Source organism: Neolamprologus brichardi, chromosome 1, assembly GCF_056152115.1.
Source record: "Neolamprologus brichardi isolate AB-2024 chromosome 1, ASM5615211v1, whole genome shotgun sequence".
Classification (NCBI taxonomy): domain Eukaryota; kingdom Metazoa; phylum Chordata; class Actinopteri; order Cichliformes; family Cichlidae; genus Neolamprologus; species Neolamprologus brichardi.
In genome coordinates this window covers 24,048,411-24,067,485 of record NC_142104.1, presented here as the reverse complement: position 1 = coordinate 24,067,485, position 19,075 = coordinate 24,048,411, and the positions used below count along the sequence as shown (strand labels likewise).

Here is a 19,075-nt window from a genome sequence, read left to right as displayed (position 1 = left end):
GTGTGTGTGTGTGATTTACATTGCTGTGCTTGAGAGCCACCATCTACCGGAACCAAATTCCCTGTATGTGTCTGCACATATACTTGGCCAATAAACACGATTCTGATTAAAACATTGCATATGTGTCATATTTGCCTGTTAAATCATCATGAATTAACGATGAATAACCACATTTTCTGAAAAGTTGAGTTCAGTTTCACTAGCCAAGCCTATTTGCTTATTAAAAGAACTGAACTTTTTGGAACAAAATACAGTCTTGAACAAGCAATCCATGCTGGAAACCCCTCCAGTGTGGCTGAATTAAAACAATTCAGCAAACAAGAGTGGGCCAAAATTTCTCCACAGCAATGTAAAATACTCATTGCCAGTTATCGCAAATGTTTGACTATGTCACAGTCACATGTCAGAAGCAGAAATGACGTCACTCCTAAGTTGAGCGTATTCTATTACTAAAGTCAGAAAAGCAAGAAAAAATAGGATTTGGTTTTCTTCTTAGCAAGGTAGACCTATTTGTGCATCGCAAGCAGTACACCACAATGCTCGGATTTGAAAGCACAACTGCAGCACATTCATGAACAGAGCCTGGTCAGCAGACTGCATATGCCTTATTTAGTGAGTCACAAATACAATGGAAAAAAACAATGGCAATACAAATTTCAAGTTTTACATTTTAATGTTTATGCGCATTGCCATAATCTTGGATTGTGAATTCAAGGTTGGTGGGGGTGCTCCGACTTTCCAAACTGGAAATCCATCTTGAAGGGAAATTGGAAATTCTGACTTCTAACTTTAACTGGAAGTGTTAGTCTTAGACTGCCCAATTTAATTCTCAGTACTATTTATTTTCAAAGCTTTTGTTACTTTAATTAGTATCATTATCATTATTATTATTATTATTATTATTATTATGATAAACTGTATTTTTATAGATAAAGCTACCTAGTAATATAGAGGTAATTAATAGTACAATAGTATAATGTAATGTACATGACTGAAAGTGACATTTTACATGTGTTTATTTTAATTACTTTAAAACATATTCTAATCAGATATATTGGCCTGGTCAGTCAGGTTTTTTTTAAAATCATGACTATAACTTTTACTTAAATAAAAAGTTTTTTCCCTCAACTTTGCAAAACAATTATTCAACACATAATGATGCTAAAACTTATTTACAGCACCACTTTTCACATGATAAATCTGTAATAGGACACAGGGCTCCACATGAGTCTAAAAATTGTCCCCAGTATTTTTTATACCAGATTTCTACGCTGATTTTTCTTCTGATTGAATATCCAGACTTCATGTAGGCCCTTCCTCCACTTTTCTTGGTCTCCCCTGTGTCACTGCATGTAAAGAAGTCCTGGAAATGCCCCTACTTAAGCTACTAATTGATTCCAAGTATCTTAAAACTTACCACTTACGGTATTGTTTTTTGTAGGCATTATAGGGTGTGTGAAATACTGATTAGTTAAGCTAGGAAGTAGTGGAGTAGCTATAAAGGAACAAAAATGCAAATAAAATACATATACCCCCCAAGTATAGTCCTTAATTTGAACAGCTTTGCAGATTTTACAGTAGAAAAATAACTTATAGCTCAGCATTGGTCATATATATTTACTTATAAAATATGTTCTTTGTTATAGATTTAACTACTAAACAGCATTTAAAGTAGTGAAATGACATTAAGTGCTTAAATACCAATTTATGGTACACATAATGATACAGCTACACAAGGAGCCATTCAGCTGCATGGATAATGTGTGTTTAGTCTTCTGTTGAGTATACAGGGCTTGCATACTTGTTTACAGTGTTCCAAGTTCAACAGTTTTTTGTAACTGAGTATTTTTCAATAGTCTTATGCCCACTTTTACTTTCATTTTCAGGGAAGTTTATTTTTATCCAGGCCTTTGCAAAGTAACAGTCTTCTGTTTCGTTTACTCTGGAAGTTGTGCAACATGTTTTTCAGTAATTTCTTTAGATTTCAGTCCACATTTGACCTGTTTTGCCTTATCTGCGCGACAATGGGCTTTGCAGAAAATTAAAAAGCACATCACTTGATGTGAAAACACCTCCAAACTGTGTTTTGTAAATGGCAGATTTATGAGTTTGTTGTGTCACCAAGTACTTGGACAGATGCAGTGCTGGGAAGTATGGGTTTAAGGTTTTTCTGCTGAACATGAGAAAACTCACCAAGTAAGACACTGATATAATCATGACACATTTTGAATCATGAAACTAAATTCTGAATCTGTTCCCAGTCTCTGACCTTGTTTTGTGCAGTGGCGAGAGACCAAAACAAAGCAGGGCTGGAATCCAATAATAAGGTTGCTTTGATACAGTTTTATTAAAACAAACATCAAACACAACAGCAAACAACTACATTTAGGTAGGTACTTTTAGGTTATATATTAAAGATGGCATGTTTTATATACAAAGTGGAAACAAATGACAACCAGGAGAACCCTTAAGATGAGGAAATAAACAGGAGAACAATAAATGCTGTAATTATGACTAGGGCTGCCACGATTAGTTGACTAGTCACGATTACGTCGACTATCAAAATCGTCGACGACTAATTTAATAGTCGCATCGTTTGAAGCTTTCTAAGATCCCAAAAGACACAGGAATAAGTAGTAGGATTTAAGAGTGTAATAACGGACTGAAACAGAAGATGGCAGCACTGCATGTACAAGGATGCCAGCTGCTGTTAAACCCCGAAGAAGAAGAAGCTGCGTCCCAGAATTCATAGCGCAGCCCAGCTCAGTTTCCAACAATGGCGGCAGCTAGTTAGTGTTAATATTACTCTTATTATTCTTTCTGGGTCACAAAATAAACGTTTAACATGTTTTCAGGCGAGAATGTAGCTGCGTAAACCTCAAATATCTGCTCAGTTTATCAAGACACCGCATATTTTCAAAAGCGCTCAGACGTTTTCGAAACGTCTGTTACCCACCAGCTCGATAGCTAGCCGGGAGCAAGGCTCACTAGAGCCTGCGAGAACACCGGACTCCGGGCAAATCGTTTTCAAACCCACAGCCTTCTTTCACTACTCAGGTTAAACATGATATATAAGTCACTTGGATAACTTTAAAATGTTATTATTTGGCTTTTTTTTAGTATTTTATTTGTTACTGAGTAAATCGGTTTGGCTGAGATTAAAGAGATGCTCCTCCGGTGTCCTGTTATATTTTAGATAGCAAGGAGCAGACAGCTGAGTTTATTAAACTCCACCGAAACAATCTGCAAATTTCATTAAAATTTAATAAACTGTCATCTTGTCTTTATTTTTAGTTAGCACATACCTTAAACACTTCAAGCTGTAAGCTAATGATAGTTATATAAGAGCAGATGTGTGCTGGTGCAATAATCTGTAGTTTTATGTCCAATGGATGCATGATCTGATTAGTCGACTAATCGCAAAAATAATCGATGACTACTCGACTATCAAAATAATCGTTTGTGGCAGCGCTAATTATGACAGGTGTACACTTCTGATGACAACAGTGGTAAATTGAAGCAGGGCTTTGGAAATGCTCCAGATGGTGATTTAAACAAAGGAGATGAAACAGAATTTGATAGGAACACCTGAAGGCTCAAATATCTCCTCTGTGGTTTCTCCTGCCACAAACATTAATTTCAACTAGTTGTTTTTAAACAATTTAGAGAGAGTACCATGTTTCAGCAGCAGCAGGGACAAAGATGCAGGTGGTCTCACAGCCTGGTCAGCAGTGACCATTTGTTTATTTTTCTACACAAACATAACCATCTGTTGCTCAACTCATGGCATGCACGCTGCTGAGCTCAGCTCCTTTTTGTTTCCACTTTCCTGGAAAACAACTCAATGCGGACAAAAACTGCTACACCTATGTCATCCAGCTTCCGGCTACCTCCCTGGTAAGTCAGCCTATGTTGTGACTTACTAAAGCAATACCAGAACAAAATAGGTGAGATGAGATGAGATAGCCTTTATTTGTCAGTTGCAGGTCTTTTGCCCACAACCGAGATGACAGACCTTGCCGACTGTACATACAATATACAAACATCACATTGGGGAGACAGGTCAGGCTAGGTAGCGAGGAAAAAAACATTGAAATGTGTAACACAGAAGGATAATACAGGAATGCACAGATATCAACACACCATAGCACAATAAACACAGAAAAGCAACATGGGAAAGAGTTCCAGTGTGTACATCTGATCTGGGACCGCTGCAATCTTTCGACTGCGCCTCCAACTGACCCAATGTCCACATCAGAGGGGAGGTAAGCGTTGGAGGTGGCGTTGGATCCGGGGTAGGGAGGGTGATGCGTCGGTGAGTGCTTATCAGTATCAGTATATGTATGTGTGTGCGTGCCCATAGTTCAGCTGAGACAGTGTCCTTCGCCCTGCCAGGCTAAGTAAACAGTCTTCCAGCCAACCCAGGTGGCCTTGCATGGAATGGGAAGGAACAGACTAAACACAGTCGTTATCAGGCCTTGCAGCTGGCGCCAAAGGGGTATCCGCATAAGTGATGTTATTTTTTACTTTAGTGCGAACAGCTCATATGAATTTCAAAGCAGTTCTACAGTCCAACACTGGTCTCTCAATCTCCCGTTGGAGAGCCGCGAGCTTCGCCATACTTGCGTTCTGTGATGTTGTAATTTCTTGTGCTCAAGGAGCCAATTTCTGAGAACTCATGGCAGTGTGCCTCCCCGAGATGTCATCCAATTTTGCACCCAGAGATGTTATTCCGGGCTAGCCCTTCCGAGATGTATCCAGTCTGCAGTCAGAGATCTTATTCTGAGTATTCACAGCAGCCGTCAGCCTTTCCAAGATCTTATCCGTGCTGACTCAATGAGCCCATTTTGAGAAACTCACGCCTCTCCCATCGTTCCAATCCCAGCGGGCAGCCTTGTGGGGGTTTGAACAGCCGGTTCCGCTTTCTTAATTCTTCGATAAGTCAGGGCCAAGCCAGTTCCGATCAGCCAGAACCCTGTTACAATGGTTCCGAATAGGTAGGTATCTTCAGCACTCAGGCTCACCCAAGCCCAAACTTCTCGTTGAGAAAGGGGTGTCAATTGCATTTAGGAACCAGTTGATCCAATCCATAATTCCTCTTTTAGGTTTTAGAAAACAGACTGTGAGAGAATGTTCCAGGGAAAATACAAAAAAAACACGAGACTAGACAAGGACATAAGCAGGGAAGATAAGGGAGAGGAGAAAAAGTGCGTCCGCCTCCTCTGAGAGCCAAAGAAGAAAAGTGTTAGGTCAGGGTACAAACAAGAACACTGCAGGGATGAAAAGCTTAAAATCACTCTCTGCCTCCGTCTCTTCTTCTCCTCCTCTCTAGATTCTCTTTCCAAAATATCCCAAGAAGTTTCCCCTGTGGGACTGCCTAATTTTAGGGCTTTTTAATGCAATGTGGTTTTTTAAATTGGGTCACTTTCTGTACATGTGTCCCACCTCCAGGTCATCAAACACGGTAGTGATAGGAGGACACGAGTGGGACTTGATGCTGTTATGTTTGCTGAGAGCTTCGTCGAAGTCCAGCTGCTGGCTGTTGATACTGATCTCCATGCAGCCGTAGTAAAAGGCCGTCACAGGGGTGGTAGGCAAAGGGATGTCTTCTGAAGGAGAGAAACACAGTAACTGTTTGATGGGTTGTTATGACACTAAGTATTGTTGTTCATGTTACTTTACATATGAATGAGTCCTTGTTTTGGCGCTTTTAATCTAGTGCAGTCATCTAGTTAAAGGTTTTCTGATTCCTTTCATTCTCAGCTCTGCTTAGTGCTAATCATGAAACATGAAAAACAATAAACACCTCCTGCTAAGCTGTGACTATGGCAACATGTGGATATTAGCATTAGCAGCTCAAAGCACCACTGTTAACACAAGGCTCACAGATCCAGCAGGAAGGGCAACACATTCAAGAGGATAACCCGCATAAAAAACTCAAAACCCTTTATTCATTTTGATCACACATCAAATGCTTATGCTTAAATTCCTTCATAATTACTAACCGGGTATTCCACCAATGTATGTGCTGACAGGGTTTTGCATGGTGCTGTTGAGGTGTTCCAGCTCCTTCTGCAGGGCACTGGACTCCATGTAAGTCGCACTGGAGAAGTCGGCTGAGATCAGGATTTCTGTGGGAGTCACGTTCAGCTGCACCATCAGCTGATCAGGGTAACACAGCATCACAGTGTCCAACGTGGCCACCAAGGCATCGTGCAGGAACACCTGCAAATTCTGGAGAGCACATTGGTTTAAGGATGATAGACAGGTGCTTATTTTCAGCCAAAATGTGACCAAACTTACAGAAGCATCTTTTCCCTTTGGTAAAACAGCCACTGACAGGGGGACTGTGTTGTTGTAGACAACAGCAAAGAGGACACCTGTGCTGGTGGATGGACGAATGTTCATCTTTATATCCATTTTCCAGCTTCCAGAATCACCTGGTTACACACATGCATGCCAAGAAACATTTATTCCTTTTGTCAGGTTAAACATTTAGGATTCTTTACAAACTTTTAACAAAACAACTTCCCACAGGTCTGTTATATCATTCTCAAAATTACATGGTTGTAAACTAATAGAGGGTTCTGTTATAATGTGGAACACAGACATGACCAGCCTATACATGTCAGCAATGCAGCAACTTTGGCCTTTGATCATCAGTCATTCAGTCATGGATCTGAATATCCAACGGCTGTTAGTTATAATGTCCCCAGTGATTTGTTTCCAGCATCATCTCACAGATCAAAAGTCAGAGAGGTTTTAATGAACATGACTGTGAATTCAGTGTACTGCAGTGACCTCTGCAGTCACCTGATCTAACCAGGAAACCTCTGGGATATGGCAGAACAGAAGATTGGCAGCATTAACGTGCAGCTGAACACTCTGCAAAAATGATGTGTGATGAAATCAACATGGAGCAGTGTTTCAAATGAGTGCAACAGCTTGTGGGATCCATAACACCATCAAATGAAGCTGTTTTGAGAAGAAGGCCTTATCCAGCGTTAGTATGGCTTTCTAATGACGTGCTGGGTAAAAGTCTAAGATCTGGCCAATGTATATGGCTGTCACATGATTTTCACAAGCAGATCATTCAGTTCCGGAGCCCCTTGTTTCCTCTATATGTAGCAATGGGAGTTTCTGTATCAAATAAGCTTTTTTATAGTTCTGTATTGTCATGATCCAGCTCAAGATTAATCACGAAAAATGGTAGAGACACAACTTGAAGAAAAAATTAAGAAGGATCTACTTTCAGTCGCTCCTTTCTTCACAAGAAGTAACTCCACATGTTTGATTTGGCAGATATTCACACCAGATGTTGGGAAGGACCAACCTTAAAGGGATTTGTCTCTCCTCTCAGGATCAAACCAGGAAGCTTTCACTTGTTAGGCAAATGTGTAAACCACTACACCAGGATTTACCGAATTGTTAGCGAAATTAAGCAAAGACCATAATTAACTTAACGAGGCATGTTAATCAGTGTGTCAGCAGGTGTGTGGTGTTGTGTAGGGTAAACCTAAAGTAACCAGGCAGAAGTCAACCAAACAACATCAAGATAATAATAACAATAATTGTTATGATTAAGGGCCATGCGTCAGGATTCATGAACTGTGTCTCATGTTATGTCCAGGTTACCTGTAGGCCGGGGATGTAACATGATAATGCAATGAACAGGTGACCTGTCCAGGGTGGCCACACACTGGCATATGCTGGTAACGCAGCAAAAAAGGTTTGCTAGTCAAGTTCTTGGATATGGGAGGTCTGGGAGGCGCAGTACACCAGAGCAAGCAACGACATCGAAAAAATAGTTCCTTGTAATGCTACGTTATTTCAAGAACAGAAAGAGTAACCTCAGGTGCACTTTACCTCTCCAACACTGGTGCTCTCTAAAACACAACAGACACACAGCATACTTTATGTTACTGTTGTGGGTATCACTGGGATGTACAGTATGACTCTTTAGAATTCCTGCTGCTGCTGATAGATGCAAATGAAAAAACTTCTAAAGGTATCTGGAAAAAGTCTGAAAGTCTGCTGCCTGTTTTTTTATTTTTTGTCTATTTCTTTAGGAACAGTTGGATGGATAAGGGTGGCTTTGGTGCTCGGGGTCTCCATGTGCACCTGGTGACAGTTTACTTTATCAAGCTGGTGTATCTAAGGAGTAGCATGGCAACTGTTTCCTGCCTGATCATTGTTTCAGCCTCTTTGGTAAAAAGCCCATTATGACAATGTTCTGATTAATCTTTTGACATTATTAGTGATCTTCATCTCCTTGTCCTCCTGCAGAGTCTCGTCTCTCAAGACTGCATAACTGTTTATGCACCAGGAGAACAGTGCCAGCCAGCATTCCTCTCTCCCGACCAACACGTCAATGTTCCACCTGTCTGCAGGATTACTTACCCGGATTATTGCTTACCAGCTGCCTACCCCTTTCCTCCTCGTCTCATCTGCCTCTCCTAAATTCCCAGCTGCCTACCTGCTGTACATCGCCCGCTTCTCCAGTAAAAAGTGTGATGAGTAAGCTCTCATTAACAGTACACAATGTTCACCCTTCACCAGCCTCTAACTGATGTTTTCCCTTTTCCATCAGATTCCTCAAACTGATCACATCCCTTTGAATCCGCTTTTAGCAGAAGATAACAGTATGCAGTTGTCAAGGGAGCCCCCCAGTGGACTGTTATCTTCAGACTTCTCCAGAGGGTTGATTTTAACAGACCACTCCAATCACAACAAAAAGATCTTATCGTAAGATGATAGTAAGGGCTAAAACATAAAACCTATGAAACTTCATAAAATCTATGAAGCGCCTTGAGGCGACTTTTGTTGTGATTTGGCGCTATATAAATAAAATTGAACTGAATTGAATTAAAAACTTTATAGTGAGTTGAGGTCATCCTTGCCTTTGATGAGAAAAGTGGACCCAAACCATGCCAGCAAAATGTCTCTCACGGCTCATAAAAGATCACAGGTCTTCCTTTAATGCATCATATGATAAGTTTAGATGTATATCAGCTGTATCAGCAGGTCTTTGCACAAACCTAACAAGACTAGCTGTGTGGTATTTTACACTCACTATGTTCCTGTGTTAATTCAGAGTTCTCAACCCACTGCATTAACTCCCCTCTTAAAGACTTTAAACCAGGGAAATGCACAAAAACTAAATTTAAGAGCTGCTGCTGTAATGCCTTTAAGCTGTTGGTGTAGACCGAATGCAGATGCCAAATGTTCCCTGAGGGATTAATAAAGTGTAACATAACTTACTCACTGTAGTCTATGTTGAAGTGTGCTAGTCCCTCCCCGGTGAAGAAAGATCCTCGTTCTACACGCACGAAACAGTGTTTACTTGTCTTCTGCTGGATTACCTCCTTTACCCCAGACGCCCCCTGATTCATCAAGTTCCAGCCCCGGATGCAGCCATCCAGCCTGGGGTTGATCTGATAAACAAACAGTGCAGTAGCGTGAACTTCTGCTCTTCAACACAATGTCTCAGCCAACAAATTTAAATTCACACAGGTTTAGTTAACACTAACCCCCCCCCCCCCCCCCCCCCCCCCCCCCCGGATGCATCTTGCCTCCTGGGAAGGGTGGTTATGTGAACAGCTTACAGGCTTGATGACATTGTCGGTGCGGTTAGGCAGGCCAGCGATGTAAACTTTGGTCTCCAGCTTGCCATTGACTGATGTGAAGAGACTCTCGGGGCTGTTAATGCTCATCACAGCTTCCCTGCTGATCTTCACACTGATGCTGCTCTCCAGCTCATCCACAGAGATCTGTGTGTCACACGTAACACTAAATCATAATACAGCACGTCACTGTTATCATGTACTCTGCACACTACATGTTACCACAGCGTAATAGACTTCGCATCATTTTAGTTCATCAATTTAGTCTTAAGGATTTATGTTCACTATATGATAACAAAGTGACAGACTTTCTCACCACATGCCATTGTCCATCATTGATTGCTTTTCCTCCGCTGGTAACCTTAGATGTGTGCTGGTTTTTGAACTGGACTTCAATGCGACCGCCCCTGAGTCCCACCATGAACCACGAGCCTTCAGAAGACTCAGCATACAGAACAACTCCCTCTGGGTCAAAAGTACGCAAGTCAAACTCGGCTGCAAACCTACCAGGAGGAAGACAGGTAAATTTACACAGTAACTAGAATACGGCCCTTCTCATTAACCTGCAGGAAGTGATGAATAACATGTAAGATCCTAGCTGTGCCTTATTACTTGTTACCACTGCAAAAAAAGTAAGGCCAGCATTGTGCACAATTTCAAGGCACTTTTGGAAAATATTTTCTTATCTCCAAACAATTCCCTCATTCCAGAATTACCTGTCTCTTTGAATTATGGCCACATCTGTTTAAGCAATCCTTCCTAGGCTTTTTTGACTGATGACCCGTTATATGAAAAAAACAAAATAAAGTTCCATGACCCCCTCCCCACAAAAAAAAAACATACCACCTAAATTTCACAAATGTTCTTTTCCAAGTTGTCTTCTTGGGCAGCACTGTATTGTTTTAACCACTTTTAGATCCCTCCACTAAAGTCCAGGTAGGACCGCAAACCTTGTGCATCTGCAGTGCACAATGGATCTCAACAAAGTAGCAACCCTGTAGCTTGATTTTCAGATGGTGTGCAGGGCTCGCAAAATTTCAAAATCCCTGGTAGCCCTTCGGGCAGGGACTCTTCAGTTTCTGGTAGCCCAAAATAAATTTAAGTAGCCCGAATAAAAAAAGAGATTATTTTTATTGTATAATATTGTAAAGGAAAGAAAACATCAATCAAAAAAAATTGTTAAAACAAATTACAACTACTGTATAAAAATTACAATAATCAACTAAAATATTTTGTTCTAATTGAACAGAACTTTCTGTGAACTTGTAAGAACTGTGTAGAGCATGAATCAGTCTGTGTCAGATTCTGAATCTGAAAGAGAGGAGATCTGCACATGCAATCTACCTTGCTACCCTCCTGTAAGCCACATTTTTAGATCCATCCATTCTTGTGGAATTTTCTCTTTCTCTTCGTCATCTAGCAAAAAGGCAAAATGTGTGACAAGATAATACACCTCTTCCTCCCCATAATTTGCCAGCTCTTCTCTGGGGTAGGGAAGAGTGGAAGGGTCAAAAACCTTGAAACAAGAGAGAGGCTTTTCACGCAGATTTTTAAATCTGTTGTCCATGTACTTGACTGTTTTGTAAATAATCTTCTGAATCGCTGCACCAAAGCTTTCTCTGCAATTAATTGTCACTCACCAATCAGTACTACCGCTCTTTATACACAGTTTGTGCGATCGCACTGAGTTAGTAACTGAGATTCTAAAAGTAATTCATTACTTGAAAAGTAACTATTGCGTTACTTTAAAAAAAGTGTTTATCCCTCTGGGGTCCAGGGTATAACTGTCCATTTTTAAACACTTTTGATTTTACCTCTACATTTCACCTTTAAAAACTATTTACTTGCCTTGTTTGGTATCATCCTTTTCAGCACAACCTCACATGTCTGAATTTACAGTTATGTTTTCATTTTGACATACTGTATTAACACAATTGATCTAAAATCAGACAAAAAACATAAAATCCGAGTAGAGGGAGTTATATTTTTTACTGTAACAACCACAAACATGTTTAATGAATCTTCTCCTGTTTTCCTCCTGTTTTCTACCTGGAGACAGCAGTCGCCTCATTGTTCTGACACACAACACAAAACTATCCACAACACTACACACTAACTACACAAGACAACACATTAACTACACACTCCAAACACGATAAACGTTACGCTAAATCTCTCACATCTCAAAACTCACTCTCTCTCTTTTTCTGCTGTCTTTCTCTCTCCCTCTCTCTCTCTCTCTCTCTCTCTCGCCATCACTCCTAAAACTTCCCTCCTTGCTAAACAACCAAATGTCATGTTGCCATATCATTTTTGATTGGTCGACATGGTGCATTTTTCCACCAACACAAAAGGGGTGTTTTTTGTTTTGTTTGTTTTTTTGGTCATAAGCAGAGAGTGCTTGCTAGCACTGTCCTTAGACAGTAAACGTGACGAAACTATTCGGGAAAAAACACAGCGTATATATTGCTTATCATGACTCTGGTTTTACACACAATTTAAAAACTGGTATATATCACCTTGTTGGTTTGTCATCTTACCACGACTACTTTATTCTTCCTCAGTCAAACACAGCACTCATGCGATTGTTTTGCCCCCTAGCTCCAGGTGTTGCGGCAATCACTGCTAGAAAGTGATTGCCGCGCGCACATAGCTGCTTAAAGCTGTAGCATCCAGATTACTTATGTAGACAGCTACTTCCGTGCAACTGATATAAGATGCGGTAGGCTGAACACAGCTTCAACCGTCTGTTTGTTGAAAAATAGTAACCGCATTTTCTTGTTAGTAACGCTAACGGCGTTGTAACGATAGAAATAGTAAGTAGTTAGATTACTCGTTACTGAAAAAAGTAACGCCGTTACTTGTAACGCCGTTATTTCCATCACTGGCTATGAGACCCTATTGATTCAGGGCTGAGACAACAGTGAAAACCTTTAGCATAAAAAGGTAACATCTTTGCACTACATGTATTGTGACTCTTGGTCCTCTACATTAATACGTGTGTGTGTTTCTGTGTGTGTGTGCGTGACAAACACCTACTTTGTGTTCTCCGGCAGGCGGAAGCGCAGGTAGATGACAGGAAGGCCTGCGAACTGCTCTCCCAAGTAAAGCATCTCAGGGTGTTTTTCCTCAAACAGGTTGAGACACACGGGGATCCTCTTGCAGTTCCGCCTATCCTGTGCCAGATGCAAACCCTGGCGACCATCGCAGTAGCACGAATAGCTGCCCTGAGTGTTTATACAAACCCCCTTGCACACATTCATCTCACACTCGTTCATGTCTGCAATGACAGATTGGGAAGACTTTATTAGCAGTGACCCTTGATTCTGCGTCTGGGTAATAAATTTGAAAGCTTACCATCACATGTCCTGGAGGTGAAGTTATATTTATATCCCACAGGACATCTGCAGTCGTAAGTGCCTGGTATGTTGACACATTCAGCTTGCCTTCCACAGATGCTGCGGTATAGCAGGCATTCATTGACATCTGGAAGGCGTGATGGGAAAAGTGACGATGAGCAAACAGAGTGGTTGGAATCTGAACTTCAGAATAAGGAAGTGTCATTTTTGCTACTCGGATGAAGTACAATTAACACACATAAAAGACAATCTGATTTTTTTTTAATGTTTCAAATGAAAAACACACTTTAATGAATTGCCTTACTGTAGTGCAAGCAGAGATACAGACAGGTGAAAAAGAAGGATTTCGTAGGTCTCTGTGCAGTCGTTTAGTAGAAATAACTTGTAGTAATTGTTTTCTGTGTTTATCAGTTTCTCACATTGCTGTGAAGGAATTTGGGCCCTCTCTTTTTTACATCATTGCCTCAGTTCATTCAGGTTTGTGAGCTTTTCTCTTAAGGTCCCACAGCAGCATTTAGTTAGGTTGAAGTCTGGACTTTGACTGGGCCATGGCAGCACCTTGAGTCTTTTTTTTTTAAAAAAAACATGCTGTTGTTGATTTGCTGCTCTGCTTGGGATCATTTCCCTGTTGCATGACCCAATTTGGACCAAACAGTCCCACATTTAACTCCAGATTACTTTGGCACACAGAGGAGTTCAGAGCAGACTTAACGTCTGCCAGGTGCCCAAATCATCTCCCCTCCACAACCGTGCTTGACAGATGGTGTGAGGTGTTTGTGCTGATATGCTGTGTTTGGTTTTCTCCAAACATGATAGATAGATAGATAGCATAAAGAATAAAAATAGTATACAGTAAATTCTGGCCAATGATCACTCCAACCTTGTGAATAATTTTTTTTGATCCTGAAACAGAGTGCTCTCTGCCATGCAAACTGAACACTCTCTGAGAGATAGTCAGCAATCCAGGAGACAGTGTCAAGGTCCCTGGGTCTTTGACCCAGGTTCTGGGCTAGTTGCTGTTTTCTGGTTTTGTATTTCGATTATCTTGTATTTCAGTTTTTACATTAGTTGATAAGTTTATTAATCACTTTTTAGTTTTCCTATTCTGACTTTCCAGTCGTGTCTCTGTTTCCTATCTTCTGTCTTTGTGTCACATTTATATATCTTAGTCCTGGTCTCAGCATTAGTTATTTTCTGTTTTACTTTGATAATGTACATGGGATAAGAGAATATGCTCAATTTTGCTTCTCTTTTCTCATTATCCCTGATCAGCGTCATCTGTGCCACGTTTCCTCATTATCCTCAGTGTGTATATTTTGTCTAAGTCTCAATCCAGTTAGTTAGTTAGCTGTTTTTCTCTGTCAGGTTTCCAGCATTAAATATAACTCTGATTTTTAGGGGGGGGGGGGGGGGGGGGGGTGTTTCTGTTGAATAATGCACTTTGGATCATGCCTCCCTCATGTGACAGACAGTAGATGATGTGACACTCATCCTAAGCAGTGTCTGACTCAGGAGAAATGGTTAAGTGGTATTAAAGAAACTGGAAATATTACACAACGTGATTCTCCCAATGCCAGTGGAAGTGAGCATGCTACAGCAGGTAAATAACAACATCCTCCATATGAAGCTGGTAAACAAACTGAAAAGGCTCAAACACATATTTCACTTGAGAGCTAAGCCGGGCCAGAACCAGTTCTCCAGCATCTTCATGACATGTGACATCAAGGTACATGGTCTGATGTTGTTAAGCCCTGATGGAGCAGCTTTCATTGGTACTAATGCTACTATACATGGCGTCTTTTTCCACGGCACTAGAACCTTTTGAAGAGGTGAAGAGATGCTGCAGGATGCCAGACAGCCGGACAGCACAGTGCATCAGGATCCTGGGATTGATGCCATCAGAGTCTGCAACCTCACCTTGATGTAGCTGTTCCAGCAGTCCTGCTCCTCAGGGGGGTTGGTTTTGAGGTGGAAATGGGCTTCTGCTACATACCTGTGCAGGCTGCCACCTCCCTGATGCCGATATCTTGGATGGCTGGAGAGATCAGCTAATCAGCTTCACGCCCATTCATGTGTCTTTGATGTTGTTTAGCTTAGTCTTCAGTCTCCGGCACATGCATCTTCATGTTCAGTCTTTCTCTAATTGTACTTCCATAAACCTTAATATTTAAGTGACAGTTAACTACATTGCCATAGCTCTTGTTTTATTTCTTATTTCTTGTCACTTTCTCTGAGCGTTGCATGGTCTGAACTTGGGTTGAATTTGGTCACATTGTGCCAGCAAACTGCCAAAACGTCTGCTTTTATAGAGTTTTCATAAAACTGCACAGAGTCCTTTGAAAACTTCCATTTTCACATAGCTGTATGCGCACAAAAGCTGCTTTCAGCTTGGGAGGTTAACAATACACTTCCACATACACACTTCCATTACATACTTATTTATTCTATATTTGCTACAACAACTATTGAGTATTAATGCAAATTAAAGACAGTCTGAAAATATCAGCATGGTTTCTCAGAAAGGGTCCACATTGTAGACAGTGACCCCTGTGACACTATTTTACAGGAATCTAAACATTTTCTAAACAAAAAAACGAAATCTTATCACAGTGGTGATAAGATTTCTCTCTGGGGAGCTCAAAGATTCTTTTGGCATCTCCGGAAAAATGGAATCCAAAAATTATCAAAAATTTAATGCATATAAGTAAATAATTTCTAGTTATAGTAACTGGCAGATTGATTTTAATAAAATATCTTGAATCCCTAAATAATAGGTTATAATAACTGATTTCTACTGACAGGCTGTATTATCTAACAGTCCATCAAAAAATAAATAAATAAAGAGGGCAAATTTATCAGTCTGACTCAGTACATGTTTGTGAAGACTTTGAACTCAATATGCAGTGGTCAGCCTGAAAAACTAACAGTGACTGGATTGCCCACACACACCAAAACAAGATGCGGAGAAATCAGGCAACGATAAGCAGTTTAAGCATGTTTTTACAGCTCTGAGCTACGAACCTGCTGGTGTGTTTACAACAATCAGGATGAACCATCTTTTCAGATGTTAAAAGCTTTCCCCTTCCTCTTACATAAGGAGTCACCTCAGGTCAGCTTTGCAAAAAACAAGTGGTGGGGCCCCAGAGGGCAACAGCTGGGGGAGCTGATCTTTTTTTAAAATTTGTTTTGCAATGCATCCATATGAATAAATAAAAAAGAAAGTAATTAGAATTATATCCTGTATGCTCAGCTGCCATGTAAAACTCTGCTGGTGATGTGTCTCCAACAGAGGGACCGTAAAAAACAGAGCTGGCACACATATGACACAAACAAGTGTATATAAGGAAAATCAGTTAAGCCTAATTATTATTAAAATGATCATCCAGTAGAGTCTTACCCATGCAGTTGATGTTGTCGGTGAGTATGTAGCCTTCTTCACACATGCAGTGGAAGCTACCTGGGATATTCTGACATATTTGATTACATCCGGCATGAAGTTCAGGATCTGAACACTCATCGACGTCTGCCCAATCGATACGCCGCACAAAAATAACAGCAGCAGGTCCCATAGATTAGGAATGAATGATTGCTGGATGTATTTTGGTAAAAAATGATGAAAAATGTTTAAAATGCCAAAAGACTAAATGAGAACTCACCTTCCTCACAGCGCGGCCCCTTCCAGCCCTGCTTGCACACACATGTGAAGGTAGCCATGCCGTCCTCGCAGCGCTCTGAACCCTCCTTGTAGCATGGAAATGGCGTGCACTGATTACTGATCTCTGGTTTTGGAAACACAGCATTTGACAGCTACAGAGAAGTGTAACAGGCATATAAAAAGCTTAGTTTGAGGTTTAAGCTCACCTTTCACACAGGTGCGAAGGTTAGAGGGGATGCCGGCATCTGAGTGCTGGCTATTTATGCCGACACGGTGTGAACCCAGACACGCTGCAGAAAAAAATGAGCGTTTATTTGAGAGAAACAGTTCAAAATAGGCAAAAATATTAAGAAATGTGATTAATTTAGCAGACTTACCAACATATTTAGGGTAAAAGTATTCCTGCAAAAAAAAGAAAAGAAAAAAAGGCTGTTGATAGTTTGGTATTTACTGATAAGGACAGAAAGGAGAAAATGCAGCTGCATCTTTAGCTTTTACTATTTTACAGCAAGAGCCCAAACAGATGAGACGGAGACATTTAGAAACAAAGTCAGAGTGAGAGATAAGGCTGAGATGGTTTGGACATGTGCAGAGAAGGTATGGTGGATATTTTGGCAAAAAAAATAATGACTAGGGAGCTGCAGGGCAGGATTAAAAACACAGAGAGGATTTATGGATGCAGTGAAGGAGGTGACAGGGGAGGATGCTAGGGATAGGGTGAGATAGAGGTACATGATCCTCTCTGGTGCCCCCTAAAAGGAGCTGAAGATGAAGAAGCAGTAAACACTTGCAGTACAGATCTTTTTTTTTCCTACTATAACTGAGCTTTTTCTTTCTATTTTGTACAGAATCTTATTCTATTTTGTTGGTACTTTATTCTATTGTATATAGTATCTCGTTCTTGTTGTATAGTATGTTATTCTATTTTATCTTCTCCTATTCTATTGAGTTTTTCTTAACTTTTACTGCTCTTGAACTTGTACTTTCTGTCGTGACCAAAAAATTCCCACGTGTGGGACTAATAAAGGTTTATCTTATCTCTTATCTTAAACAACTTGGAGCTCCCTAACCACCGATTACACACCCTCGTTACTGTGTTACTAATCACGTTCATTAAAGCTCTGTGCCTTCATAATGTCATTAGTAACACATGCTGGATAACAGCCAAAAATCCAATCCACTGTTACAACTTTTGCTGCTTATTTCATCTTCTTCTTCACTGCCATCTAGTCACTTCAGTTTGACCTGGCTTTCCCTGTCAGCTCTCACCGTTTCCGGTTGGTTCTCAAAGATCTCCCTGGCCTCCTCCTTGTTGCACAGCTCCTCGATGCATTCCCTTTCCAGGTTGCCCTTCTTGCTCTCCTCAAACATTGAGTTGGCCCTCCTGTGCCTGCTCAGGAACTGCGAGGCTGTGCTCTGGCTCAAGACTATGGGAGACACAAACACTTATGTGTACAGCGCATGCATGTAGCACATCTTTTAACTGTCAGCTCTGTTTTGAGTCCAACAAACCTATTGCTGGTTAATATAAACACCTGTAACAACATTACAATAAAAATAAATGACTGATGCCCGTAGGAATTAAAGCCTCCTCTGTCATGACAGCTCTCCCGAGGCTTCTGCCTAAATGGATGAAGAGGGCAGCTTAATTACTTTTAGATGAATTGGCCCGAAAAGAGGTAGGGAGTGTTATTGCGAAACCGCCAGTTCTCAGAAATGACCCCTAGTTGCTGTAACAAGCACTTCACGTTGTTTTCCAAGCATTGTTTCATGGTGAACAACGGAGCCATGTGACCCTCACATATGCTAAAAGTGATTACAAAAAATATTGAAGTCCTGAAACGGTTCCCAGCTGGTCTCATCCAGTCTGTGAACTGCTCTCTTCAAACTGGGACACTCTGACTAAACACTACAGTCCAGCTCAACACGTAAAACCGCAAAACCTCAAGCATACTTACACCGATAAGCATCGACCAGCGTCACCAGTAACACGAGACAAGCCAGGGGTTCCCCAAGAGCACGCTTCTTTCTCCACATAGTCGAGCCGTTCCTCCTGCTAGGCCACGGTTTGGCTGCGAGTAGAGACTGGCTGAGCGGCAGGTCCGTTTGGGAAAAAAACTTTATTCTTCCCGAAAGTGTTTTTCGTCGGGTGAGATGGGGGGAGCACAGGCAGCTGCCAGCAGAGCGGGACACGGAGGGGTTGTGTGTGTGTGTGTGTGTGTGTGTGGAGTATGAGGAGAGGGGAGGCAGCTAGGGAACGCTGCACGCACGCTCACGCGCTCTGTGCCGTTATTTCTTTTTCCACCGAGCGTGCGCGTGCGGCTCGGCTCAGGCTGAACTCATGCAGAAAATAGGTTTATTAAAGGAGGCCCGGGACACACTGTGTAGGTAAATAACCACAAAAATCTGTGCTGAACAGGCTGCTCTAGTATCAGGAA

At 41.2% G+C, this 19,075-nt stretch overlaps 1 protein-coding gene across 2 annotated transcripts; it reads right to left on the bottom strand.

Annotated features, from left to right (window-relative positions):
- Positions 1–2,375: 2,375 nt before the first annotated feature.
- On the bottom strand, positions 2,376–18,884 carry pros1 (protein S). Of its 2 annotated transcripts, XM_006780342.3 has the most exons (14): positions 18,596–18,883; positions 17,907–18,064; positions 17,015–17,039; positions 16,844–16,927; positions 16,639–16,761; positions 16,380–16,505; positions 12,981–13,109; positions 12,663–12,903; positions 9,940–10,126; positions 9,606–9,770; positions 9,266–9,434; positions 6,304–6,440; positions 6,006–6,234; positions 2,377–5,609 (listed from the first exon to the last, which is right to left on the bottom strand). In XM_006780342.3, exons 1-14 carry the CDS (start codon positions 18,672–18,674, stop codon positions 5,422–5,424), a joined length of 2,040 nt encoding a protein of 679 aa, XP_006780405.1. In that variant the 5' UTR covers positions 18,675–18,883; the 3' UTR covers positions 2,377–5,421. The 2 variants fall into 2 exon arrangements, with proteins under 2 accessions (XP_087695717.1, XP_006780405.1); XM_087839591.1 differs by having other exon boundaries at positions 2,376–5,609; positions 6,006–6,440; positions 18,596–18,884.
- Positions 18,885–19,075: the final 191 nt, after the last annotated feature.

What these genes read in the sequence shown, in the direction of transcription:
- pros1 (XM_087839591.1), bottom strand. Translation starts at nt 18,674, where the DNA reads ATGTGGAGAAAGAAGCGTGCTCTTGGGGAACCCCTGGCTTGTCTCGTG. An exon ending in GGGGCCGCGCTGTGAGGAAG is followed by an intron (nt 16,506 to 16,638) that starts GTGAGTTCTCAT and finishes TCGATTGGGCAG; the next exon opens with ACGTCGATGAGTGTTCAGAT. An exon ending in CCGACAATGTCATCAAGCCT is followed by an intron (nt 9,435 to 9,605) that starts GTAAGCTGTTCA and finishes TTTGTTTATCAG; the next exon opens with ATCAACCCCAGGCTGGATGG.